Below are 27,424 nucleotides of genomic sequence, written 5' to 3' on the forward strand. Positions count from 1 at the left end.
TTCCTGCCCGTGTCTTTGAATGGTTCATAGGAATAGGATCAATCTGTTGCACATTATTGTGCTTGCCTCTGCCAGGTACTATTGCCCATAGTCAACCTTTTTCTTGGGATTTGTGGGAATGCTGTATTTTCCAGAGTCTTGATAGACTGCAGTCTAGTTGGAGATGAGAGGGGGCCTTGACACTGCTTTGTCTTAGCCTGCCAGAGCACATTGTCATAACTGAGCAGGGCCCATCACATGCAGAGGCAGAACATGTGTCTGGCCCAGGGTTATGCTTCTCTTATTTCTCATAATTCATGAGGTCCTAACTCTCTTTCTCCAGGAGAAATTAAGGGAAAGATGTTTCCCATTAAATGACAATTTTTTTTTCATATACTTCCTCTTGCATTGGATAATTTCAAAAGTAAGCTCTTGCCCTTTGGGCCCCAGTGAACTGCTTTGAGAAATCTGGGTGTTCAGAAGGGAATAAAGCACTGTGGTTGCACATCTCCTTGTCATGGTGACATGAACCCTGAGGTAAAAGTGAGGGTGAGCAGATGAGACAGAATTTCTGCTTGCTTTCACTGTTGTGCCTTGATCCACTGGACGAGGTGACAGAGAGGGACAGCAGCAGCCCCTTGCAGACTGAAAAGGGATCAAACAAAACACCAAGTGCTTTGGAGGGCTGTGGGTGTGTTCTGGGGGTCAGTGCAGCCTGGTGGGGCTGACGTGTGGCTGTGTCTGGGTGCAGCTGATCGGGGAGGAGGAGGACGTGAGCGTCTACGACATCGCCGACCACCCCGACTTCCGCTTCCGCACCACCGACATCGTCATCCGCATCGGCAACTCCGACGGAGCCGCGGCCAAGGAGGACGAGGTGGGTCCTGGGTCACCAGCTGCTGGTGGAGACACTTGGAAAGGTTGATAGGAAGGTGTTAGACCCCGCACTGGCATCCTAAATAAACTCCCTAGCTTCCTGATTTTGTATTGGTGTCCCCTGCTGTCATGAGTAACACATCAGAGCTCTGTCTGGTGGAGATGCAACCTTGAAATGCTTTGACCTTGATGACAGTCTGCAGCAGAGCAAGAGTGAAGCTGAGACCAGGACTGAACATATGCCTGAGGGCTTTTCATAGAACTCTTGCTTAGGATTTCAGAGTAACTTGTAACAAAAGGATATTCTGTGGGTTCCTGAGCAGCCATGAGGTGGATTTGTCATGAAACCTGTTTCACTTGGCAACAGAAGGCAGGGGTTCAGCTATGGTGGCTGAGCTATGTTCATGTTAATTTTGTTGAGCTGATTGATTTCCTTGGGGGAAGAAGGAACAATTTATATTGTAGACAAAACACCTCTGGAGAGACTTCCAGCTTTTGAGCCTGCTGCCCTAAAAATGTGTTAAAAGGTGTAGTGTGGCTCTAGCAGCACAAAACACATCCCAGCCTGCTCAGCTGACCTAAATAACCTGCTGCAGGGTGAGGTGCTCCTTGCCTGCACAACCTGCAAGACTATGACTTGTTTGTTCATGCCTGTGCTCTCTCTCTGAGGAGCCCCTGGTGCTGGGTGTTGGGGGAGCTGAGGGCACCCCACTAGAGGGCACCCCCATCCCACAGAGGATGTATCCCTTGCTGGCACTGAAAGGCTGCTGGTCCTGTCCAAGATCAGGATCTCCTGCCAGACCAGCGCTCCTGCTCCTTGTGGAGAAGAGTTCTCCCCACCTCCATGGCAGAGTTGTGTGGTTTCTGTATGCAGGATGCAGGTGTTGCTCTAGGTGGTTCTCCAGCTGGGGAATTGTTTCTCAAATCCTTCCTGCTCTGCACTGAGGTGCCTGGGGAAGAAAAGGGACTGACAAACGACTCTTGTCTCCACAGCCCTCGGTCGGACAGGTGGCTCGTGTGGATGTCAGCAGCAAGGTGGAAGTGGTGTGGGCTGACAATTCCAAGACTATCATTTTGCCTCAGGTGAGGTCCTGTTCCAGCTCCCAATATCACTGTAACTCTTAGCTGAATGACAAGATGTAGACTTAAACCGTAAGTGTAGAGAGATTCACTGGGTTAGGGACTCTTGCTCTGTTGATTGGTGCAGTCCCATGTGATAGGGTGACTTCCCAATTCTGTTATCACAGGAAAATCCTTTTGTCAGGAGGCAACTAGTTGGTCATAACTGCTCTCTAATCTAGTGATTAGGATAGCCTGGACAGGCTCTTTTTGCCTTCACAAGTGCCTCCCAGCTCTGCCCACAGCCCTGCTCCTGGCATCAGGCACCTGGAGCTTGGCAGAGCTCAGGGATCACTGGTTCTGACTGGAGCCTGGGTTAGTGCATTGCCCAACCAGAGCACTGCCAAAAGACTATTGCATGTTCTGTCTCTCTTGTGAAATGCCACCATAGGGGGGTTTTTGCTAAAGAAACTCCTCCAGAAGCTGGGCCAGAGCCACAAACTGTCACCTTAGCTAACCTAGGGATCAGACTCAAATCTTACCCCAGGCAGGGAAGGAAAGGGTTGAATGCAAGCTGAAAAATACAGATACAGCCACACTGCCAATCCACCGCACCCTGCAGATTTGTCTGGGGTTCTTTTAAGGCTTTTGTTGTAATGTCTTGTACTCATACGTGCTGCTCCCCATACAGTTTCATCCCATCTCTTCTCGTTGCCTGGAATGAAGGCAGACAGCCTAAAGATACAAGACAGCCTACATCTGTGGAGTCCATTCTGTCACTGACAGAGCAGCCACTGCCTCCACTGCAGAGATGCCTTAGCAAGTACAATGTACTTGAGCAAGATCCCTTTCTAAACCAAGCAGCTCTGCATTAATTACAGTAGAATAGTCAATGCCTGCACTGTGGCAGTGGACTGGGGCGTACAAAGCAGGCTGCTGTCTCCCTTCCCCGTTGTCACATGTGCTTGGATCACAGGCACAATCAGAGGTCTGATGCCTGCTCCACAAAGGGCTGTTCTCACACTGCAGTGCTGGGGCTCTGCAGCAGCTCCTGCTGTGTCACGCCAGTCCCTTCGATTCTGCTCCTCTGCGTAATTACAGGAGTTAGGGAAATGTCAGGAGCATGAATTATCAGTTGGTAAAACCATGATTTATCAATGCCTGACCATGTGCCCAGAGACGAGCTGTCTGGGTGCTTTTTCACAGCTCTAAAAATAAAGATGGCATAACAGGCTAATTAACTTTCCAACTCAGATTTGGATTAGCTTTGAGGGCAGTGAGTTTTGATGGCTTTTCGTGCCTGCAGTCACTTGGGTTGAACCCAGCTAACCTCTGCTGGCTGCCTGTCTCTGGGTGGCACAGGACTGGCTCAACAGGCCTGGTTCACTTGAAGGCTTTGACAAGATGACTGAGGGTCCCTGTGCTTTAGCCTCTGGGGTTGTATCCTGCAAGATTAAGAGGATTCTTGGGCTGTCACTCAAGTATCAGAAGTTCATGGATAAAATGCTCCCATCTTGTCACTGCAAACACAGCCCTGTAAAGGTGTTCTTGCTCCCCTGGTTCTGTGTTGGTGCTTAAACTGGAGGAGGTCTGTAAACCTCTGCAGAGAGACCTCCTGAGATGTAGCATGTGCAAAAGCAAGTTGTAGGAGGTGAGGCTGGATGGAGTGGGGATGTGTTCGGCTTCCAGTAGTGAGAGGGAAGAGAGCATTTTATGTAAGTGCTTATTCAGCAATTTGGGTGAGGCTCCATTGTCCCAGCTGAATTTTAAGCAGTAGCCTCATATAACAGCTAAAGCAGCCTAGCAAGGCTCTGTTGGCAAGTACTGTGTGCCACAGGAGAGGAGAGCTGCTACAGGAATGTGTTCTTGGTTCCAGCATTGTCTCTCTGGAAGGACAGAGTGTGGAGGCAGCCAAACCAGGGCTCTGTGCCAACACAGTTGCTGGTGCAGAAGCAGGACCAGAAATACCAACTCCTCACATGATACCAAATACCTTCTGAGCTCTGTGTTCTGAAACCCTGGGGCATCCAGGGAGCTGTGGGGCACCTGCCTGCTCTCCAAGGCTGGATCTCAGACACTGGGAGCACTGCAGCCCATCTAGAACTTGCCCTAGTTTTACCCCCAATGCCATAGTTTGGAAAAGTGGAGGATGGGACTGTGTGGTTTCATAATCTGTGCCAGTATAGATGGAATGGGTTTAAACAGCCCAAACAATTCCAAATGGAAACTCCTTTTTCATTACTTACTTTTAAAAAACAACTAAAACTGTGCTTCAGCCTAAAGTCTTGTGTAACTCTGTTCTCCTTTAGCACTTGTACAATATTGAATCAGAAATTGAGGAGTCAGACTATGATTCTGTTGATGGCAGCACCAGCGGGGCATCCTCAGAGTGGGAGGATGAAAGTGACAGCTGGGAGACAGATAATGGCCTCATGGAAGATGACCACCCAAAGATTGAAGACTTTGAGCCTGAGGAACCAGCAGCAGAAGAGGTGAAAAAAGTAGAAGAACAAGTCCAGGGAGCTGTGGCTATGGCAGTTGCAGATCTTGCTACAGAAAAAGCTGGCAAGGATGGAGCCCCAAAGAGCTTCCGGGAACTAAAGGAGGCCATCAAGATCTTGGAAAGCCTGAAAAATATGACTGTGGAGCAGCTGCTGACTGGCTCTCCCACCTCCCCAACTGTGGAACTGGAAAAACCCACTCGAGAGAAGAAGTTCTTGGACGATATTAAAAAGCTGCAGGAAAACCTAAAGAAGACCTTGGATAATGTGGCTATTGCTGAGGAGGAAAAGATGGAAGCCATGGTAGAGACAGAGAAGAAGGAAGAAAAAGCAGAGGCACAGACACCAGTGAGGTCAGAGTGGCCCAGTGAGACACCAGTGCTCTGCCAGCAGAGTGGAGGGAAGCCTGGAGTCACCTTCACCAGTGCCAAGGGAGAAGTGTTCTCTGTGTTGGAGTATGCTCCAGGTGAGTGTGGGACACTCAGTCCTTCACTGCTCTCCTGCAGTGTTGCTTTATCTAAAACCTTTGCCTCAAACCTTTTGGATTCTGTATCCTCTCTTTTTCGTAGTCCTTTTCATAGCTCATTAACTAGAGAAGAGAAATTAAGCCAACTTCTGTAGCACAGTGTGTGCTGGGACCTAAGCATGGCTTTTAGATAGTATCTCTAGGCACTCTTGCACCTTCCCAAGCCTCAGAAGTGTGCTTCCCTCTTTCCCAGGGTGGTGACTAACATTGGAGGGCTGCAGACATCAGTTGCTTTCAGACATTTCCTTGCAAGTTACAGGGTTTGTTCAGGCTTTTTTTTCAAGGCTGAATTGGTTGAGAAGCAGAGCAAAACCAGCTGCTGTTCTTGTGCTGGGTGTCCTTATTCACTGGCACCAGTGTTAGTGGCCAGGAATAAAAAAAGAGCATCTGGCTGTGTGGAACATTGGTGACAGTGGAGCCCAAGGTGCTCCAGCCAGGCCAGACCTGGGTGGGAAGGGTGACCAGACTGTTGTGAAGCTGCAGGTGTGGGCAAGGGAAAGTGGGGAGCTGTGTTAGATTTGGCAGGGCCATGGTTCTGTGGGATTGTCCCAGCTGTGTGGGACAAGTTTCCTTGCTGGGCCACAGGGGACGGCATTGTGTGGGACAGTGAGAACAGGAGATGCAGGTTGTGGTTCTACTGTGTGAGAAATCATCTCTCCTGCCTCCTGGCTCAGCACCAAAGCAAGTGAACTCCTCTCTTCCACTTGATGCATATTACACATGGGTAGATTTGCCTTCATGAGGAACCTGTGGCAGTTTCCAAAGGCAGGCTGTAATTGTTGTCTTCTTTGTCCCACAGATTCCCATGCCTTCAAGAAAATGGAGTTCCAGCCCCCAGAAGCCAAGAAGTTCTTCAGCACCGTGCGGAAGGAGATGGCTCTGCTGGCCACCTCCCTGCCCGATGGCATCATGGTGAAAACCTTCGAGGATCGAATGGCAAGTGCCAGCTCTCAGATGCCTCTGTGCTGGTGCTGGGCTCAGCATCCAGATCCCTTTCTTTGGAATTCCCTGCTTAGCCCTAATCCTTTGCATTAGAGCTGCAGGAATGTGTGCATCGTGTGAAACAGGGCTGTAATTACCCAAAATGGCTGCTTTTGCATTCCCTGAGTCAGGGTGGCAAAAAAGGAGCTGCTGATTGCAGGGAGCCTGTTCTGGGTGCTGAGTGGGAAGACAGCCAGCAGGGACTGTGTCAGCAGGGAGTAAATTTGGGATTTTTGGCTCTCCTCAAAGCCCTGTTTCAGTTGCATAGGTTCAGTTTGCTCTCAGGGTGCAACTTCTGGCAGGGGAAGGTGCCTGAGATGTGTTGCACTTGAAAGGGCCAAGTCAATCACATCCCCACTCTCCCTCCATGTAAATACAGCTCTGCCAGGGTAAGAGGGTGTTTCCCAGTGCCTGACCTCCTGCCTCTCCCCACAGGATCTCTTCTCAGCACTTATCAAAGGGCCCACACGCACACCCTATGAGGATGGCCTGTTCCTCTTCGATATCCAGCTCCCCAACATCTACCCCGCTGTGCCGCCTCTCTTCCGCTACCTCTCCCAGTGCAGTGGGAGGCTCAATCCCAACCTCTACGACAATGGCAAAGTGTGTGTCAGCCTCCTGGGGACCTGGATAGGCAAGGTAATGCTGTCCTCCACCTGCCCCTGCAGAGCAGGGCTTGTGCTGGGCTGCTTTTGGAACAAGTCACTTCTTACCAGACCTGGGTGACTTCTCTCTGAGCTTGAGCTGGGGTGGCCTGGGCTTTGGGCACTGCTTTAGGTGTCTGGAGCAGATAACTGGTGTCATTTGGCTTTTTCTGGGTCTGTATTTGGCTCAACTGTCTCTCCTCAATGAGAAGTCTGTGGTCAGTCCAGCCATAGCAGAGATGCCAACACCAGCATGGGGTGTGCCTGTGGGTTAGGGCTCTGTCTTCCACACTGTGGACAAATCATGTGGTACAAAGTCCAGCTGGAGACTTTGAATAAGCAGAGGCAGGGAAATAGGTTTTGAGCAGGACAGGGCAGCTGGGAGAGGTTTGGAACTGATGGCTGGTGTGTGAGTTTACACAGTTCCAGACAGAACTGGCCTGAGGGGGTGTGGTGCTGGTAAAAAAATAACGGAGAGATGTGTTGTTGAGATGGGACACCAGCACATCACGTGCTCCTGGAGTCAGTTCCTTATTCCTGCTGTGAGCCACAGGATGTCAGCAACAGGAATGCAGAGCTGGGGCCTCACTTCATCTGACAATAGTCACAGAGCAAACTGGTGGTGCTTCAGCCCTTTAACATATTTGTGTTTGCATTTCAGGGGACAGAAAGGTGGACCAGTAAATCCAGTCTCCTTCAAGTACTCATCTCCATCCAAGGTAAATGCTCCTGCCAAGCCTGTGGGGCAGGAAAAGGCAGAGGGAGGAAGGGATGTTGATTTATGGGGGCATACAATTGGGATCTGCCACCCCAGTGGGGTTAGTGCTGCCTTTTGGTCTCACCTTGCTGGACAAAGCAGTGTCCTTATCTCTGCTTGAGCAGTGGAAGCAGGAGCCAGCTCTTCTCATGCCCAGAGTTCTGGCTGCATCCCAGGGCTCTGACACAATGCTTTCCCTTTTCTCACTGCAGCAGCCAAGCACGGAGTTGTCTGCTTGTTACTCTGAGCTGACAGAGGTGAACCACCGTGTCCTCAGCCTGTTACCAAAGTTAGTTGAAGTTGCCAAACTGGGCCTCGTTTGCAGGACTTTTTTTTATCCCCACTGAGTCACCCGCCCATCCTACTTGGGACATGTTTTGCACATGATGCTGGTGTTTATGCTCCTGCCAAAGCAGAGAATAATCAGGGGTGTGCCTAGACGAGCCCCAGGGCTTCCTGCCATGGGGCTTTGCTCTGCCCCATCCAGTTTGGGAGCAGACACACTAAATCACATAAATTCCTCCCGGGTGACTTTCTGTGCAGGGAGCTCAGGCATGTGATGAGAAACCTTTGACACAGAGCAAGGGTTCCTATTGACTGGAGGCAGCTCCTGCTCCTCTGAACTCCCACAGTCCACCTGTATCCTCCTGTGGGAAGGACACCACAATAAAAGCCTTTTCTCGTTTCCAAAGCTAAGGATCCAAATTTAGAAAATGAAATACTGAATGTTTTACTGGAGCAACTTGGTGTTAGGGGAAAATCTCCTGTCCTGCTGCCTGGTTTTTGAGAGACACATGATGTCCCCAGCTCTAATGCAACTTATGGCAGGCTGCCAGCAGCCTGGCAGTTCTGGGGCTATTGCTACATACCTGTAATTTCATTAGACCAGAAGTAAGCAGGAGAAATCTTGGTAAAGGTGACTTGTCACAGTCTTCTGTGTCTCAGAACTGTAATGTCTGGTGGACTCTGTTGGATAGAGCAGAACCTGGCCAGCTCAAATCCTGTTGATGCAGTCTGGCCTTTGTTCTGGTTTAGAGGAGGAGGAAAATAAAAGCTTTTGTTGTGTTTGTGGGGTTTTCTGCAGGAGGGAAGTGAAAGGAGCTGAGAAACCTCTCCCTTCCTGCCCTTTTGAACTCCTCTGCTGTTGTGTGCCCTCTGCATTGTGCTGGCAGAGGGCTCTTCTTGCCAGCCAAGGAACCTGGATGCCACTCCCTGCAGAGTCTGAGGTCCCTACCACATCACACCAGACCTTTGCATCCTGCAGCTTCTGGGGGTTCAGCCTGGCCTGTGCCTGAGCCTCCTGGCAGGAGCGGGCTGGCAGGGGATGGTGATGATGTTCCTGCTTTAACCCCTTGCTGTCCGCTCTCCCGCAGGTCTCATCCTGGTGAACGAGCCCTACTACAACGAGGCGGGCTTCGACAGCGACCGGGGGCTGCAGGAGGGCTACGAGAACAGCCGCTGCTACAACGAGATGACGCTGATCCGCGTGGTGCAGTCCATGATGCAGCTGCTGCGCCGGCCCGTCGAGGTCTTCGAGCACGAGATCCGGGAGCATTTCCGCTGCCACGGCTGGCGCCTGGTGTCCCGCATCGAGTCCTGGCTGGAGACCAACGAGCTGGTGGAGCGCAGCCACGAACAGGCCAACGGGGCGGATTCTGCCTCCCTCCTGTGCGCAGAGAGCCCCGGGGACACGGCGGGAGCGCTGGCCGAGGGCAGCTCGGAGCAGGGCGGGGGTGCTGAACTCTCCGACTCGGCGCTGGACGCGAAGGAGGAGCCGGACGAGACGCCCGACGCCGGCGACCTCCAACAGTTCTCAGACTCGGAGAGCACAGGCCAAGCCAGGGGGGACCTGGCCAGAGACCGAACGGACGAGGGGAAGGCTGCCCAGGACTCTGCCTCGCAGCCCAGCGTGAAACCAAAGAAAAGGAGAAAGAGCTACAGGAGTTTCCTGCCGGAGAAGAGCGGTTACCCTGATATCGGGTTTCCCCTCTTCCCTTTGTCCAAGGGGTTCATTAAAAGCATCCGCGGTGTCTTGCAGCAGTACCGGGCTGCCTTAGCAGGGGCCAACATCCCAGAGTGGACAGAGGACAAATAAACCATCAGGTTAGGGACAGGCAGGTGCAGGGGAGAAGGGAAAGCAGCAGAAAGTAAATTGGCAAATGCTGTTATCAATCAACTGGCTTCTCCTTCCAGCTTTTCTTCCTCAGCTTGGTTTGTTCCAAAGAAGGTGGTAGGCCTGACTGCTCCTCTGAGGAAAGGTTGTTTAAGCATGAATAACTCTTTTCCCCCAACCCCTCTTCCTTCCCCCTGTCCCATGTACGTGCTCTTCTTGCAAGTTTGACCCTGCAATGGTAAGATTTGAGACCTGCACAGAAGCAGTCTTGCAGCCACGTTCCCTCTGCACTTTCATCTTGGGGCACCTTTCCACACAAGGACTCTTCCCACCCAGCGCTACACCCACAGTTTGTTCTGGTGGGGTTCCAGCCAGGAGAAGGGATTGCTGTAGTTTCTGGAAACGAAGGGCAATGCCCTCCCAGTCTTTTCTTTTTCTCAGCGTTCCCATGGGTTCTGTGAAGTCTACCCCAGCTTATCTGTACTTAGACATTGGATTGTGTTTGCATTGGAGTTGTCTACACCATACGGAGTTGCTCTAGTCTTAGTTGTTCACCCATAGCTACAAGGTTCTTCCAGTCGGGATTGGTAGGCAGGGCCAGAGCTCTGCACTGGCACTTGTGCTGCCCTGGGAGTGCTGCAGATTTCCATGCAGTTCTGCAACTCCCAGGTCAGTCTCCTGGAGGCAAGTCTAGCCATCCCCACTTCTTTTTCTCCAGAGTGAGGCAAACTTCCCTTTCCCCACCATGCATGCCTGTCTTCTAGAAATACATGGGATTCAGGGTTCTGCCCTTGTTACTTGCTTAGGTATCTTTTGTTCCAGCCATCCTGGCTGTCACACAGCACTACACCCACCCTGGGTCCCGGCCTCACCCGGGCAGGCAGCAGTGAGTGACCCTGGGGCCTGCTGTAGATCTGGATGAGCCTGGTGTGGCTGCTGCTCCCTCCTCCAGCTGCACACGGGTGCTCAGGAGCCGTGGGAGCCAGGGTCACCCCAGGGGAGCCGTGTCATGGCCAGGCCCTGTTGTGGCAGCACCAGTTTGTGCTGGTTCCTGTGCTGTTACAGCAGCTGCTTTGGGCTGTTATCAGCTCCTTCCCTTGCCAGCTGTTTCCCATAGTGGCCTGGTTGTGACCAGCAGCACCGTGGGCACAGCACTTCCCATCCCTGCTCCCAGCCACGGTGCTGCTGGACACTCAGGGAAATGCCTGCTGAGGGCAGCCTGTGTTTGACAGCCTGAGCTGGTGACCGTGAGCACTTTGAAGCAGTGTTTTGCCAGTCCCCTGGTCAGGTCCCCTTCCTGAGGCCTCAGGTCCAGCCTGCACACACCTTCACTTGGAGCTGGGTGGTCACACTCCAGCCCTGCTGCCTTTGCCCAGTGCTCAGGCACTGGGGAGGCGCCCACGGAGCATCCATGGGGAGCACGGTGTGTCAGGGAGAGTCCTTCCAGCTGCACAGTGCTGCCAGGCTGCCCAGGGAGGAGATGGCTCTGCCAGAGGTAAGGATGGAGCCAGAGCTCTCCTTTTTTTCTTGCTCACTGTGGCTGCAGTTATAAATTGAGAACAGCAAGAGAACCCAAACATGTTGTTGCTCCCAGAAACACCAAGGGCTGCACCCAACAGCCCAGATCCACCCCCCATCCCCCCCCCCCCGCAGCTCCCTGTGCTTTCCTGCTGCCCTCATGATGCTCCTGAGCCAGGGGCTGGCTGCACAAAGCCCTTCTCGTGTCCCCATCCACAACTGGGATTTTGGAAGACAAATACTTCTCCTGGTGCTCCAGAGGCTGCAGGGCTTGGCTGTGATGAAAACCTGGGCTGCAGAGCTCTCCAGCCACTGCTCTGTGGGTGCATCATCTGCAGCAGCTCCAGCCCTGCTCCAGGAGCCCTCCCTGGCAGGTGGGAAGTCGGGCAGGTGCCGAGCTGGGGTGCAGAGAGGTGCTGGGAGCTGTGGGTGGGGCAGGGCAGGCTGGAGCTGTAACCACGGCCAGGATTGCAGTGAATGGATCCCTTTGAGCGGAGCACAGAGAGGGCTGGGGGCAAGAGGGGAGGCCACTGCTCCAGGGCAGGGGAAGAACAGGCAGAGGCTGATTCCAGACACAACCACAGTTAGTGATCCAGACACTGACACCCTCTGTCCCCAGAGCCAGGCTGTGGCTGCCCCATGACCCACAGCACCAGGGATGGAGGGAGGGAGAAACCCGCTGGGGATGGAGGACCTGTTGAGTTCCCCTTTTCCCCTCCTTTACTCTGCAGTTCTCATCTCACAGGGCAGGCACCACGTCCTCCCCTTTGCCCAAAAAGTCTCTGATCCTACACAAGAGCTTTTGCACAGGCTGGGCTCCCTCTGAGGAGGTGGATGTTGGCCTTCTGGAAGGGGACACTGCTCCCCCCGGCACCGCTCGCTCTCTGCAGCTGTCCCAAACCCAAGCGTGCACAGAGGTTTACAAATTTTCTAAAGCTTTTGATAATGTGAAGCTCCTGGGTGATGAGGTTGGTGGTGAGCACACTGCAGCTATGTAATTTTTTGTGTATGTATGTAATATTTAAGGGTAACAAAATTTAAAAGGCTAAAACCTTAAAAAAAAATTCAAAAACACAAAAAAAGCCAAAGCATGATGCATATTGTTAGCCTTAAAACTGGCTACACGACTGTGTGATGTACAAATGAGAGCAGCCTGTAACTGTTTTAAGTGCTGGGGAGGGGGAAGAAGCATTACAAAATCAGTTTGTAGCCTTGATTCTGTACAGTATTTAATGAATAAAAAAAACAAACCTGACTATTGAGGCCATGCTTAGAGGTGTGTCGTTCACGTGCAGATGTGGATGCTTGGTTGCTTATGATATATGTATAAAGTGCTGTGTGACCATTAAAACTTTTTTTACCTGCAGATTTTTTTTTGTTTGGCTAACCAAGGTGTAATAAAGGAGGGAAGATGACTTGCCATTAAATTTTGCCTCTGTGAGTAGATCTGTGAGTTGTCTCTTTCTTTCCCCACCACCCCCTGCCCCTCTCCTGGCGCTTGCCCCTCTCCAGCTCATCCCTGCGCCAACCTCGGGGCTGGACAGGGTCCCGCTGGCTGAACCGAGGCCGGTGAGTCCAGAGGGATCCAGGCAGGTCTGGCAGGGAAGGGGCTGCTCTGTGCCTCTCCATAAACTCTTCCCCAAGACCCTGATATCCAGAGGGAATCTGGCAGGCTGGGATTTTCTGTTTTCTGTACTCCTTTCTGGTGCCTGGTGCTTGTGGGTGGCTCAGTGCCGGTCCCGGTGCTCATGGCCAGACTCAGGCAAAAAGAAAACCTTTTGTAGGCCCCTGGGAGCTCTGCCCTGCCCTGCTCCTCACCTCAGCACACAGGTAAGGGTGTGATGGATGGGGCTGGACTCTGGAGCAGTGATGCAGAGTTGAGAGTCCTGACTTAGGTTTTGTCCCCCTGGGTGCCCTCCCTGCAGGATTCACTTGAGGTGCCAGTGCCCGACCCGGGCAGTGTCCCGGTGTGCTGGGAGTTGTTCTCAGCACCCTCTGCCCCCTCCCTCGGTCCGGGAGCGAGGGCTGTGCGGGAGGAGGGCCGGGGGTCCCCGCCAGGAGCCCCTTCCTGCTGTCCAGCAGGTTTCGGAAGCAGATGGGTGATGGCAGCGAAACCCGGGCAAGGGAGGGCGAGGGCGATCCCGGCCAACCTGCTGCAGAGAGGCGCACGGGATCCCGGGAGGAGCCTGCGGGGAGCCTTTCAGGGGCTGTGAGCCTGAACGGCTCCGCTCCGCTGCTCCGTGCGCGGTGACAGAGACAGCGAGAGCTCTGAGCGCATCCCCTGCCATGGGCTCTGCCTCCAGCAGCGCAGCAGGGTTAGAGAGTTATTGCTCAGCCTGTTTCTACGCCTGGCCCGATGCCTCGGGGGAAATAACTTTATTTTGGGAGGTGGTTCCCAGCTGCTGCCTGCCCTGCTGGCTCAGGAACAGGGCTCCTCTCCACGAGCAAGCGAGGCCATGGGGGGAAGACAATCGTGCTCTTCTTTCCCGGATCTGCCATCCTAATTGCATAGTTCGCAGTTGAATAAATGCAAACAGCCACCACTGTTTACTCTTCTGCTTTGTACTTGAGGGCTGAAAATGAGGTTTAATTACTGCAATTTTATATCAAAGAGGCTGAGTAATCCCCCCCAGGCAAGCCTCACGGCAGGGACCTGTAGCAGGGCTCCAGCTGGCCCCGGGCAGCCAGAACAAAGGATGCGAGGGTCCCTCAAAAGGCCCCTGCTGCAGGCAGAAAGCCAAACGGCCCCTCCTTGAACCCCTTCCATGAGTCCTTCCCTGCTGTCGCTCGGAGGCACCAAACTTTCCCCAGGATGTCCCCAAGTGTCACTGCAGGGCTGAGCTCCCTGGATACGATCAGCCCCAGCACGAGGCTGAGCAGGGGGGCAGCGCTGCACCCCTGAAATGGGGGTGGGTGGTGGCAGCAGCGCCCTGTCCTGCATCCTCAGCACCTCCCTGGCAGCATCTCCGGGGCCCCTCACTCCGTGCTGCTCCTGCCAGGATGTCAGGGAGCAAAGGCTGCGGTGCTGGACTAAACCTGTCCTGCGGTCATCGTGTGAGCCCAACCCCTGAGAGCGGCCGTGAGCTCGGATTCAAAACCCAGGAAGGATATTTTTTTTTTTTTTTTTTTTGCAAACGCTAGATATTTATTTTGCATTTCTCACAAGAATAAACTCCGCTTCTACAGGAAGCTTTGGGTAGAAACATTCTTTAAAAAGTCGGTTTATTGTATTAGATCTATTGGTCCTGACCCTCCCTGGGGGGTGGCACTGGCTCCGGGCCGGGGACACAGCAATGCCACCGTGTGCGTCCGAGCCGGGGAGGGGACGGGGCTGTGCCGGCGCAGCCGCCTGGGGGCCGGGACCTCGTACCAGGGTAAAACACGCTGGCGTCTCGCCGGCACCGAGTACCTGATGGGGCTTGTGGCTCATTTTTGGACCAGCGCTGGTGGCCGTCCCGCGGGGGTAAAGCTAAGCGTGGGGGCAAGCGAGGGGATGAGCCCCACGCCCCCCCAAGACCTATTGCTATGGAAGGAGGGGGTTCCTGAGTGGGAGGAAGGCTCTGCCACCCTCGCGCCGGGCCGTGCCGGCAGCTCAGCGCTGCAGGGAGGGCGAACGGGGAGCTCAGGAGCCGCTGAGGACGCGGCAGAGGCGGGCATGGACCTGGCCCTGCACGGGCTCGCAGGCCAGCGCCTCCCCATCCACTGTCATGACGCCCGCGGCCACCCGCGGCTCCAGGCGGAACGCCCGGACGGGGACGTAGGACAGGTGGGGACAGTTCAAGTCCAGGTGGGTCCCCCTGGACATGGCCAGGAAGAGCTTCAGCAGCGTCACGCGGCTGATGCCGGCCTTCATGTAGAAGAGGTGGATGCAGCCGTCGTGCAGCCGGGCCGCCGGTGCCATCAGCAGGTTGGTGCCCAGGTGGGACTGGTAGATGGCGTAGACCAGGACAAACTCCTCCTCGGGCACCACGGTCCAGTGCGCCGGCACGGGCTGGCCCAGCGGCGCCAGCAGCGAGTCGGGGGGCAGCGAGCCGGGCGCTGCCGTCCCCGCCGGCTGCGGGATGTGGCCGTTGGTGACGGGCGCGGGGGCGTCCCGGGGGGCCGGGGAGCTGCCCTGCTCCGCGGCCACGGGCAGGTAGGACAGGCGGCCCTGGTACACCCTGAGCTTGGCCAGGCACTGCAGCGTGCCCAGGGTGAAGCGGGCGCTGCCCAGCCAGCGGTACTTCTCGCTGTCGATGTCCACGTCCGAGATGAAGCCCCAGCCAAAGCCCAGGAAGGAGAAGAAGCGTTTGCCCGAGGCCGTGCTCAGTGACACCAGGTCCATCTGCGTGTACAGCCCCTTGCACAGGATGAAGGTGCAGTTTGTCAGCAGCTTTTTCTTGGCAACGTGGTCGTAGCTGTGAGGGATGGAGAGAGTAAGTTTGGAGCCCAGGAACTCTCCTGCTCCCCCAGCATCCACCTGCAGACCTCACCCTTGTGTCATGGCTGGGACATGTCCCTGCTGGGTGACAGTGTCCCTCAGGGACAGCTGCTGGGAGTCATTTTGCTGGGGATAGGAGGGATAAAGCAGTTCATGGAAGAGGGAACTGAGCCAGGGCAATCCTGGTCCCCCACACCTTGGGGTTGGCTGTGCCTGGGTGGGTCCTTTGGGTTAAAGCTTTACCAGTGCCTGAGCCCAGAGAAAGGGAGTGGGGGGAGTTGGATACACAGGGATTAATCCCTTGCTCACAGCTGGGGCAGTGCTGCACCAGCCTGTGGGGAATGAGGACCCTGCCAGGCACCCCTGGGCATCCCAGCACCCTTCCCTGGGCTGCAGCCCCACACAGCTTTCTCCTCCCTCATCCCCACCCGGTTCCAGTGCAGCCCCGCAGGGGGCAGTGGGTGCCCCGGGGGCTGGGACTCACCCTGCATAGTAGTTGATAGAGGCAGCCAGGGCATTCCCAGAGCCTCCTGGCAGGATGCACAGTGGCTTTTCATGGCCTCCCTCCAGTCTGGACGCTCCATCAGCCCGTTCACCACCTGTGGGGATGAAGGACCCGTGGTACCCAAGGAACCCAGCAGCCCCTGCCAGCCTGGGGGGAGCAGAGCCCACGGTGCCCCTGCCCAGGGCAGGACAGGGGTGATGGCTGCTTTGCTCCAAGCTTGGTGCCATCTCTCCTTTGCCATTCCCAGCCTGACTTTGTGACTCAGAGCTTGGCTCCTGCCCCAGGCACCCCAGCTCTGCCCAGCCCCAGGTGCCCCTCACCTCGAAGAGCAGCCCGTCCCCAGACATGACCACCAGGGTGTCCCACTGCGACAGGTCCTCATCTCGCACCTTCTCATGCGCATGGTGGGCTCTTTCTGTTGGGGAGAGTGGAGAGATGTGGAGCATCACCCTCCATCCCTCTGCCCTTCCTGCTGCCACCCCCAGACAGTGAGCCCAGCCCCAGATGGTGACCCCAGCCCCAGATGGTGACCCCAGGCAGGGATGCAGGAGGTAAGGCAGTCACTGCTCCTCTGTAGGACTCAGAGCCGTGCTGATGCAGAGTCAGAGGCCCTTGGAGGAAGCTGTCCCCATGTGGCAGGGCCCAGGCAGGATCCCAGGGAAGGGAGAAGGAGGAGGAGGAGGAGGAGGAGGAGGAGGAAGAGGAAGAGGAGCTGCTCATGGACTCACCAGTGACGAAGACAGTGGTGGCAATGTCAGCCTCAGCCAGCATGGGCTGCACCACTGCCTGGAAGTCATCAAGGGCACGGCCGGAGCCGCTCTGTGGGTTCAGCAGCACCAGCGCGTGGCAGGGCCGGGGCAGCACCCCATAGCTGTCACCTGGGGGGGACAGGGGGCTCAGGCTGCTGGGCCATGGCCCTGCCCTGGGAGGGCTTTGCCAGCCAGGGCAGCATTTGCCAAAACCAAAAGGGGAAGGGGAACTGGCCCTCCCCCATCCTCACAAGCATCCCTACCCAGAGGACACGGGAGTGAGCAGGGATGGAGGGTCCCTGCTGGGAATGCTGGGGAGGTGGCACAGACAGGACAGAGACAGGACACAGGGGCCTGCAGGGACTCATCTGAGCTCCCCACAATCAGCAGAGATGTTCACCCCCAGGATGGAGCCCTGCAGCACTCCTGCCATACCAGAGTGGGGGGATGAGAACTCCAGGTCCCAATTCCCCGCATCCACCCAGATGGAGCAGGGCCAGGACAGACAGTTGTGCTGCCAGACGGACGCTCCCGCTCCCTGCTCCCCACGGGGCTCAGGTTTCGCCTGCGAGGGCCTCGGCCGGGCTGTAATTACAAGCCTGGCAGGGGTCCCATCCCTCTGCCTCCCCAGTTGTTTCCAGTCCCTCCCTCCCCAAGCCCAGTGGTCCCCGTGCAGAGGGACAGGGGGAAGCCACTGAGCTGCCCTGTAAGGGAGGCAGGGGGAGGAGGAGGAGGAGGGCAGGAACCCCGGGTGCTGCTGGGTACCCCAAGCCCTGAAGGGAGGAAGGGCAGCAGCCTCAGGCTCCCCCAGCGCCTCTGGAGATCCCTGGCTCTGCAGTGAGGAGCCAGATTTGGGGTTGTTGGGGATGTCCCCACCAGCTCTGTGCCCCTGAGCTGTGACCTGGGCCCGGGGGGGGGTGGGTGCCCACCCCAGCACACAGACCCAGCTGGAGGCTGCACCTGCTGACTCAGCAGGAAGAGCTGCTGAGTCAGGAGAGCAGAGGCCTCTCCCAGCACCATCCTGGGCTGGGAATCCCCTCTCAGCCCCCCTGGCACCGGGGGTGCCCCCACCTCATCTGCACACGGGCAGTGATTTGAGCTGCTTGAACACACGAGCTGAGCTGGGGTTTTACAGCTAAACCCTCCTGGCACCCACAGTGGGGACTGTGGTGGGGAGAGGTGAGCATGGGGCCATGGAGGACACCGCATGTGTCACCTCCCCTGGGTGGCATCCAGCATCACACCAGTCACGGCCATGAGCTCCACAAGCTGTCTGGAGGGAGGTGGCACTGGAGCATCCCATCTCCTGTCCCAGCCCTGGGAGCACACAGAGCTCTGCTGATTTCATCACCACCAGGATTATTTCCTGGCCCCGTGGATCGCCCAGCATCACCCAGCAGTGCTATCACCCTCCAGGACACCTCCTGGTCCCCTCGCCAGCTGCTTGGGACCTGCCACCAAGTCCACAACAAAGATCTGCCTGTGAGAGCCCCAGGGCTGAGCCTGGCTCCGGGCACTGGCTCCAGGCTGGCTCCGGGCACTGGCTCCAGGCTGGCTCTAGGTGCTGGCTCCAGGCACTGGCTCCAGGCTGGTTCTCCCCACTGCTGCCCAGGGCCAGTGGCTCCCCCCACCCCCCTCCCCAGCCCCTTATCAGTGGGTTCCAGACACAAAGGGACCGGCTGCCCTCGGGGAAAGCAGTGAAGCACCCAGAGCAGAGGCCACTCCAGCCTGGGTCAGGGATAACAAAAAACAGCCCAGGGCTGAGCTGACCCTGCTCAGAGCCCTTTGGAGCTTCCCTGGTCCCCACAGGCACTAAATCCCCTGCAAGCAAATGCAGACAAGGCCCACACAGGCTTTGAACCCAAGCCCAGCTGCTTTCTCTCTGGGGGGCTTTCTCTCTCTTTCCTCCCTCAAGCCCTGGATATTGAAAAGCAAAAGCCAAAGGCACTTCAAAAGCCTAAATGCAGTTTTTAACCCTGCAGTGTTAACCAAGCACGTTGTTTCTCACACAAACACAGAGCTGCAGCTGAGTCTTGCGTAAAAATCCTGCCCAGACCTGTGGGTGTTGCCCTGTGGCCTCCTCTGGGCAGCAGGGAAAGGCTGGGACCCTGAGGACCAGCTCCTTCGGTGGAGGGGGAAAACAAACCCTGCTCAGGGCACAGAGGGATGCCATGACTCCCTCCCAAGGGACAGATTGCTGTACCAGGCTGTGAGTAGTGATCCCAGGGTGGGACTGGTGACACCAGCAGCACCAGGCTCAGCCCTGTGCTGGAACTGGAGGGTGCTGGATCAGAGCTGGAGCCCAGCAATGGTGATGCACAAGGAGACAGATTTCAGCAGCATCCTGCTCCATCCAACCCTTCCTGTTGCACAACACGGGCCAGTCCCTGGCATCCCAGCAAGATTCCACTTCCCAGCACAGTGTGGTCGCTTTCAGCCTCAAATGCTGAGTGGAGCAGAATCTGAGTCAGCAGGAGGAAGGGGCTCCAGCTGCTGCCACAAACTCTGCTCCACTCCCTCTGCCCACATCCTCCCATGTGATGTGCTCTGGCTGTGCTCAGGCTGGGACCACGCTGCCACAGCTCTGCTGTCTGCATGCAGCCCAAGCCTCTCCACTGCATCCCTGCATCCTTCTGGAAACTCTCAGCACAAAGAACAAGCATGCCAGGTGGAATAAGGCGGGACTGAGCTTCCTAATCTGGATTTCCCTGTTGGGACACAAGCCTGGGGGCAGTTTGTTCCCTCCTGGATAGCTGCAGTTTGGACACACTGCAGGCAGCCCCAGCTTTGGGGTTATCAGCTGCTGAGGAACTTTCTGTTTATCCCTTGGGGTGAAACAAAGAGGGGGAACCATCCCTTCACCCCTGCAGCATCCTATCCCAGAGGATGCTGGAGCTGCTACAGCACCAGGATGGGACGGCTGGTGGCTCCCCAGGTCCCCTCCCCATGGGGACAGGGTGACAGGACTCTCTGCACGGACTCACCCGCAGCTTCCAGCACGGCCTTATCAGCCCCGCACAGGCCTCTCTGCCGGCACGTGCAAGCACTGGGCGTGGACGAGGGGCATTTTTAGCTCTGTCCCAAACTGAGGGAGGAGGATTGCAAATCCTGATGGCCTTCAGCGAGGAAAGTGACTGCAAAATTCTGCACTGCCTTCTCCCATCCTCCTTCCCCCCGCTGGCCCGAGGGCCCTGCGTGCAATGAGCTGCTCCTGCCCCAGCACCCTCGCACCGCCTGCTCACAGGGCGAGGGTTGGAAAGCGCTCGGAGACTTCCAGCTGCAGAGTTCAGGCTGGAAATAGAGCTGGGGAACTGGTTCTGCCCTCACCCCATTCCACTGGATTTTTTTGTAATTCTTTAGGAAGAGAGACAGAAAGTTGTTTTGTAGCTGCAGGTCATATAAAAAAAGAGCTGCATTTTAAAATCCAAGCAAGGAAGAGCTGGGCTAAATGTGATTTGACAGGATCCCTCTAACCGCATGCCTCTTAATTTCCAAGTCTGATCAGAGCGACTGGACAGCCAAATAAATGAAGTAGTGCATATAATTGAATCTCTGCTCAGATGTTCAACTATCTGCCAGCACGCCCTGCCCTGCCTGCGGGAGCTGGGGGATGCGGCCCCCGAGCAGGACCCTCCCCTTCCAGACACTGACAGCTCCCGAGGGGAGCAGGATCAGAAACAGCCCCCGCCAGGCTGCCCTGAGATCCCGCTGGACCGCGGGGGTCCTGGGGGGATCTGCCTGTCCCCAAATCCCAAGTGATGGATGGGACCTGCTGGGGACAGTGCCTGGCTCCCGTCCTGCCTGCGTCAGCAATGATTACTTTTTTTCCTTGGATCATGCTGCCCTTTGGAGCTTTGGAGTTATCGAACGGGAGCAATGGGGATGGGGGGTGCAAAGGGCCCCCAGTGTGGCCACGTCACTGCTGCTCCTTCAAATTAAAGGTGAAAGGAAAGCGAAACAACCAACCCCTGTACTGAGAGCGGGGATGTCCCTGTCCCCCCAGACTCGGTGAAAGTGGGGGGAGGGGGTGTCCGACTGACCCCACGGTGGCGCGGGTCACACCCGGTCTGTGTCCCCCCCGTGTCCCCGGAACGCGACACCGCGCAGCGCCCGCGCCTCGGCCACAGCCATCCCGCGTGGGGCCCGGCGGCGGAGCGGCCCCGGCCGCGACCCCGACCCCGACCCCCGCCCGGCCCCGGCGGATCGAGCCCCGCGGGGAGCGGCGCCGGGGGCGCGGGGGGGCTCGGCACTCACCGTCCTGCGCGGGCACGGCGGGCACGGCGAGCTCGCGGATGCGGCGGCTCCAGGCCTGGGCGATGCGCAGGTTGCCCTCGGCGTCGGGACCCCGGGAGACGCGGAAGGTCCGCTCCAGGCGCTGGCGGGAGGGCGGCCCCAGCGCGGCCCCCGCAGCGGGTAACACACCAGCGAGAAGCAGGCGGCGGCCGCGGCCGCGGGGAAAGCGGCCGAGCCCACGCAGTCGGCCAGGCGGAGCGCGGCGTCGGGACCGGCCGAGCCGCCCGAGCAGCCGCCGGCACGGCGCACCTGCAGCTCCCGGGCCGTCAGGGACAGCGAGCAAGCGGCGGCACCGGGGGCCGGCCCCGCGCCGAAGATGCCTTGAAGTAGCACCGGGCCCCCGCCGGGCTCCGGGGAGCGCGGCGGCCGGCGGCCATCGGCGGAGCGGGCGCGGAGCGGAGCGGGAGGCACCGGGGAGCGCCGCCCGCCGCCGCTCGCTGCTGACGCCCGGCGATGGCAGGCGGGGCGGCCCCATTCATAAAAATTTAACCCACCCACCCCCCCAGCCACCTCTTCCCCCGCCGAGGGGGGCCCGTCCCGGGGCTGGCCCGGTACCCCCCACACCCCCCGCCAGCTGCCTCAGTTTCCCCAAGCGCCGCCCCGCGCTCCGGGCAGTGCTCCGCGGGGGAACCGGCTCTGCAGACGGGCGGGGGCAAAGGGACGCCGTGGGTTTGCCGCGGGTGGTTCTGCGCTGCTGGGGTGGGTGTCTGGCGTGGGCGCTGCCACGGTGCTGGGGATGCAAGGAACAGACCCACGGTGCTGCCGGTAGAGGGGAGGCAGAGCACCCGGCAGCCACCCCCGCCCCAGTTCCTGCACGTCGTTCCCAGCAAGGCACGCATGGGCGCTGGCAGGTGTGCCCGGAGCCCCCACCTTGGACCGAACAGAATTTTAATACAATTTCTGCATCTCTCCAAGCACGAAAGGACTGAGATGGGGGCCTGGAGAAATCAAGGCACGGCGAGGGGTGAGGACAATGAGCAGACGGCGGGGTAGGAGGACAGAGAGGGATGATGTCCCACCCATTGCTGGTGGTCGCCATCAGGCATCCGTGGGGGTTCGAGGTTGCCATGGGCGTGAAGCCCCGTGGAGGGAGGTGGGCTGTGCTGTGAACCCCACCTTGGGGCACAGAGCCCTGGGGACAGAGCCCAGGGGATTGTCTGGAGGGTGCCAGCAAGGCTGGGAGTTGCTTTGTGTTCACGGCAGCTGGCAAAAATCATTGACAGCAGTTTTTGCTGGCAACAGGACTGACCTCACCCTCCCAAGGGACTGCTGGGCTCCAAGGGGTCTGGCCCAGCCCAACAAGGATTTTTTTTTTGCCAAACAATTCCCCACGGATGTAACTCTGTCCTAACCTTCAGCTCACACCTCAGGGAGGCATCACTCCTCACACTTAAGGCAGTTTAATTAGCAACGAGCCCTCTGTTCCTGCTGAAACCTTCTGGAACTGGCCAAGAAATTGCAGGGAGGGCACGGGATGACCAACTGGGCAGAAAACATGGTTGAGTCTTGTTTTCCCAGAGCAGACCTATGAGGAGAGCTGAGATGCTGTGATTTGGAGCATTGTGCTTTCCTGAAAGACTTCCCTGGGCGCTGTGGCCACAATGGGATGCTCAGAGGGGCAAAGCCTGCTCCCAGCTCTGATGCTTTTGGCTTGGGAACCGCAGCACTCGCAGCTGATTCTGGGTGAGATTCGGGCTCAGCTGCTTCCCCGGCCGCTGCCATGACACAGTCCAGCGTTTGTAAACAGCTCCGAGGTTCCTCAGCAAGGTGTCATGGGAGGAAATGGCTGCATGCCGGGGAGTGCAGCGTCCTGACCTGCCCCTCACCCTTCTCGGTGACTAACCCGCTCCCAATTTCCGTTCAGGAAGGCATGAGTCGTGTTGGGAGGATGTGAGAGCAGCTGTCCCATTGCTCCTGGCAGGTGCCATGGGACGATGAGGCTGCTTTGGGCTCTGTCCTCACCGTGCTACATCCGTCCAAGGCCCTGTGCCCTGGGGCTGCAGGGATCCCCCTTCATCCTGCCAGCCTGTGCTTTAAATAGGAGTGGAATGCCTGTCCAGGCTCTGCTGGCCATCCTCCATGCTCGTGAAGAAAGGTGCTGAGGGTGGCTTCATCGCGAGGTGTCAGGGCTGGAGGTGGGTGCAGGAAGGGCTGGGGAAGGGCTGTGCATGGTGGGGATGCTGGGGGCTGCAGCCAGGTTTGTCTCAGATGGGGAATGGGACTGGCACAGGCTCAGCCTCTGTGATGGCAGGGGAGACAGACAGGGCTTTTCCATCTCAGTTCTGGTCTGTGGGGACTTCCCAAAGACTGACCTGGTGCTGTAACACCCTTGGGTGCCCACTCCATGCTGTGACCAGCACCATGGCCACCACCAGCCCCAGGCAGGTCCCTTTGCTCTCCACAACCACAGGCTGATCCAATCTGGTCCCACACGGACACCGCTGGTTTGCCTCCAGATGTGATGATGTCTGAGGCGGAAGTGGGATCACTTCCTTCCCCGCACTGATAACCACTCGTTTGGGGCTATCTTAATTAGGAGAGCCTCACCGAGGCCCCTCGACCCCAAGGGCAGCCTGAAGGGTGCTCAGCAGCTCCCAGGCTGTGGGCAGGCGACTGCCGGTCGGGTTTGTCCTGATCGGCTCCATTCCCGCCCGCGTGGTGCTGCTCGGGCCCCGTGTGTGGGAGGGAAGTGCCGGGATGTGACGTGGGGATGTGGCACAGAGCTGGTGTGATGGGGGACAGCCCCTGGAGAATCCCCTCACTTCCCTCCTCACTGCAAAGGGAACTTGCCCATGGAGCAGTGTCCAGGCCAGCCATGATCACCAGTGTCCCTTCAAGAGCAAACATCCCTCCACCTCCTGTCCTGGGAGGAGCCCCGGGGTATCCCAGACTCCGCAGACATCATTTGGTGGAGAAGCTTTGTACATTTGAAGCCTGGGTTCAGTGGGCAAGATGATGTGTGCCCTGAGTGTGGGGAAACTGAGGCAGAAACAGCAGACAAGGTTTCTCTTGAGTTGTGCAAGAAGCCAAGGGTTAAATACACCAACAACCTCCCTCAGCTCCCTCCAGCCCCAGGCTTCTCCTGCTCCTGCCCCCAGCTGCTGGAGGAGTTGATCTGCACTGGGAGTTACTCTGGGGGAGGAGAAGCACAGAGCCTGGGGGCTTCCCACGCAGGCCCGGATTTCGGGGCCCCACTTCCACATCAGAGCCCCGGAGGAGGGGTGCAGAGGACGTGCTTGTGCTGCGAGATGAACTGCAGCGTTTCCCTTGGAGGCACAGAGCTCTTCCACATCCCTGCCTGCTCTGCCGCGTCCGCCGGCAGCCACCCGGGGACGGGGACGGGAGGGGGATGCACTCCTCCCGAATCCATCTCTTTCAGCATCGCTCCCACTGCTGAAGGTACATGTCTCAAGGTGGAGCCAGAAATAGCGCGGCTGGCAGGGCTGCAGGCTTGGCAGGGGGACAGGCAGCGACTGCAGCAGTGGGAACTTTCCAGGCAGCTCCTGAGGGAGCGGCCGGTGCGGAGATGGAGCCATTTCCATGCAGACCCAGCCCCGGCATTGCAGATCAGCCTCATTCAGCTGTGGGGATGGGGCTGACACGGGGTCCAGCACAGCGCAGGAGGGGACAGAGCTAACAGAGATATCTCCTGGAGGAGAGTGACTGGGATCACATCCCACCCGAGCTAGGACACAGGGCTGGGCTCTGCCACCGATTTGCTGGAGAACTCAGGAAAGTGGCTGCACCTCCTACGTGCCCCCATGACCCAGGGGGAGCAGATTTTCCCCAAAATCCATCTTCTCTCAGCCTCCAAGGAGTTAGGTTTTTTGTGGCAGCTCCTAAATCATAGCCAGGCTCTGCAACTTATTGGGGGCTGCTCCCCTACACTGACCCTCCGCTGAGCCCCCCACAGCAGCCGGCACAGCCCGGGACTGCAGGGCTCACCGAGAGGCCCTGAACAATGCCGACGAGCTGAGCTCATTCCTCCCAGATGATAATTTGCTTAAAAATATTTCTGAGCTCAGGCCTCCCCAGGGAAAACACTCCCAAACGCCAGGCAAAAAGCTGCTGAGTCTGGAGGAACCACACACCCACCACTCGCTGGCCGAGACGTCCCCCCCGATGACAAGCCCTGGCGTCAGAGGGACTGAGGCCAAAGGCTGCCGTTTGATCTCCCCCTTCGCTGGGGGAAGCCGAATTTCAGGCCGTCCAGGGGTTTTACCACTTCCCGGTAGCGGTTTCCTGCGATGATGTGAGCGCAGGAATTTTTGGGAGGTGAGTCAGAGGCTGCAATGAGAACCACCTGGCTGGGGCTAGGCTGGGAGGCTCCATCCCGATCCAGGGGTGATCCCTGCTGCGACGCTCCGATGCCGGCAGGCAGCATTCCCGGCGTGGAATTACTTATGGGGGACAAAACATCCCATCACAGACCCCATTTCTGGCCTGGGAGAAGAAAGGGATTTGCTGCCTCGGTTCCCACGGCTCCTCCTCCCTGGCCGGGCTGGGATCGGTACGCTCCGGCCACCCCACCCGGGCTCCAGGGAGAAACTTGGGTAAGAATAAAGAGCAAAACCTCGTCCAGCTTTGCAGGAAGCTGCCTGGAATGGCTGTCCCGCCCCAGCACCGGGTTGTTCCGAGAACAGAAGCACCCCAAAGCAGCACCGAGGCTTGGATTTCCCTGGGGAGCAATGCAGGAGTCGGCAGAGCTGAGAAACTGCCCTCCCTGGTCTCTGAAATTCAACATATAAAATGAGCTCCTGCTAAAGGAACCTCCCAGGTTTTGCCTGCTGGGCCCTTAAAGCTCCATGACCCCGTGCCCACTCTCTCCCCAGCATTACTCAAACCCCTCCACGTAGAGAATAAGTGAGTTGAATCCAGAGAGTGAGACTGAGCCGGGATAAGCCTTTGGAAAGGAGCTAAACCTGCTCAAAGCCGGCACTGTTCCCTGACCCGCCCTCCTAATCCTGCCTGCCTGATAATGGAATAATAAAGGGCTGCACAGCTTCGCTCTCTGCTGCTCTGTGGGGGAGGTTCCTGCTGCCTCGGTACATGCCAGCAGCTGGCATATTAATGACTCCCTAAGTAAACAAAATTGCTCCTTTCTTCTCCTTTGCGTGGCTGTAAAACCGAGCGTGACCTTCAGCCCGCAGAGAAATCAGTCGCTCCCCTTTCCAGGAGAAAGGCTGCTTGTGGCCGTGATAACAGCGTGATCTCTGCCTGCCACCCTTGCCAGGGCTGGTCCCAACCCTGCAGCTTCAACAACGATCCCAGTGGGACTGGCAGGGCCACCCCTGCGAGGCTTTGGCCTCTCCCCGCGGGGATGAAGCCGGTGATTCACTGAGGGGGAACCTCAGGAGCACAGAACGGGGGGTTTGGGACACCCAGCCCCCTCAAGGTGTGCACACCTTGTCTGCTGTGCCAGGGGCTGCCCTGCAGCAGAACCTACAAACTTGCTGCATCTCAGCCTCAGCAGGCGGGAAAAGGGCAGGGAAGTGACAATGCCGATGAGATCCATTCCCTACGGCTGGGATGGCTCTGAGCACCTCACAGGACAGCAGGAATGGTGACAGGAGGAGGGTGCTGGGGGACCCGGAGGGCAAAGCAGAGGCTGAGGGCACTCAGATGGCACAGCGTCATCCCTGGGCTGCTGTGCGGAGGCTGCTGAGCGAGGAGCCAGCTGGGAAGGGGATAAACAGTCCTTCCTTCTCCACATGCCTGACTCCAGGCAGAGAAGGGCTTTATAGAGGAGGGCTGCAGAGGAATGTGCCATGGCTCCTGCAGTGGCACAATTCCCTCCCCACCCTCTGGGCATGCTCCCCCTGCAGCAAGATTTCCCTGGCTCCCCTGGGAACTGCCATTTCTCTGGTGGGTGCAGGAGAGGCCTCAGGAAGCAGCCAGCTTCCTAAGCCAAAAAGTCTGGCTCCCAACAAATTTTTTGAAGGACAAAGGCAGGAACCTGTGAGGACTGACTGCCTGTACCATGGGTGCTGTGATTGCTCTCAGCCTGGGGTTGGGGTGCCCAGGAGGGGTGTCTGGGCTCTCTGGCTGATGGATGTCGTGGATTCATCCCAGGGTGATGCCAGCCTGGAGGGCTGATCAGAATCCCACACCTGGCTGTGCTGCCTCCTCAGAGTGAACTCAGGCAGCTGATGCTGTCAGCTCTCACCTTGCCTTGGGGGAATGAGATGGAATGTGGGAGTCAGCTGGAATAGCCTCTACAGCCGAGCTGGAATAGCCCCTGCTCTGTCAAGGCACAAATTCAGGACCTGCAGGAGGCACAGCAGGAGGGAGATGTGGGGCTGGAACTGCAGGGACAGGTAAGGTGTCACCAGGTGTGGTGGAGGGAGACAAAACTCTCCATCCCCATCCTTGGGCAGTGCTGGCACACAGAGGGGACATGGACAATTCTGTCTCATTTGCATTGAGGATGTCAGAGAGAGACAACCTTTACTGAAGTGTCAGCTAAGGGGGCTGATGGCAGCGCTGCAGCTCCCAGCTGAGGC

At 57.4% G+C, this 27,424-nt stretch overlaps 3 protein-coding genes across 3 annotated transcripts in view; 2 read left to right on the top strand and 1 right to left on the bottom strand.

Annotated features, from left to right (window-relative positions):
• The window catches only part of UBE2O (ubiquitin conjugating enzyme E2 O), a 61,985-nt gene extending 49,585 nt beyond the window's left edge, over nucleotides 1-12,400 (top strand). Inside the window, exons 12-18 of the mRNA XM_030961884.1 lie at nucleotides 731-856; nucleotides 1,849-1,938; nucleotides 4,224-4,881; nucleotides 5,741-5,877; nucleotides 6,358-6,561; nucleotides 7,228-7,285; nucleotides 8,697-12,400. Of these exons, the coding sequence (XP_030817744.1) occupies nucleotides 731-856; nucleotides 1,849-1,938; nucleotides 4,224-4,881; nucleotides 5,741-5,877; nucleotides 6,358-6,561; nucleotides 7,228-7,285; nucleotides 8,697-9,418 (1,995 nt within the window). The 3' untranslated portion in view covers nucleotides 9,419-12,400. The remainder of the gene's footprint in view (nucleotides 1-730; nucleotides 857-1,848; nucleotides 1,939-4,223; nucleotides 4,882-5,740; nucleotides 5,878-6,357; nucleotides 6,562-7,227; nucleotides 7,286-8,696) is intronic.
• A 1,694-nt stretch (nucleotides 12,401-14,094) lies between these two features.
• SPHK1 (sphingosine kinase 1) lies at nucleotides 14,095-21,335 on the bottom strand. Its single transcript, XM_030962130.1, is given in 6 exon segments — nucleotides 14,095-15,351; nucleotides 15,859-15,931; nucleotides 15,934-15,973; nucleotides 16,200-16,294; nucleotides 16,608-16,757; nucleotides 20,883-21,335. Coding segments are annotated over 5 exon segments (1,026 nt in total). The 5' UTR covers nucleotides 16,651-16,757; nucleotides 20,883-21,335; the 3' UTR covers nucleotides 14,095-14,576.
• A 1,428-nt stretch (nucleotides 21,336-22,763) lies between these two features.
• The window catches only part of CASKIN2 (CASK interacting protein 2), a 648,645-nt gene continuing 643,984 nt past the window's right edge, over nucleotides 22,764-27,424 (top strand). The window contains exon 1 of the mRNA XM_030962078.1: nucleotides 22,764-23,056. The gene's annotated coding sequence lies outside the window, so the exon portion shown is untranslated. The remainder of the gene's footprint in view (nucleotides 23,057-27,424) is intronic.

The sequence above is a fragment of the Camarhynchus parvulus genome, chromosome 18 (assembly GCF_901933205.1).
Source record: "Camarhynchus parvulus chromosome 18, STF_HiC, whole genome shotgun sequence".
Lineage (NCBI taxonomy): Eukaryota > Metazoa > Chordata > Aves > Passeriformes > Thraupidae > Camarhynchus > Camarhynchus parvulus.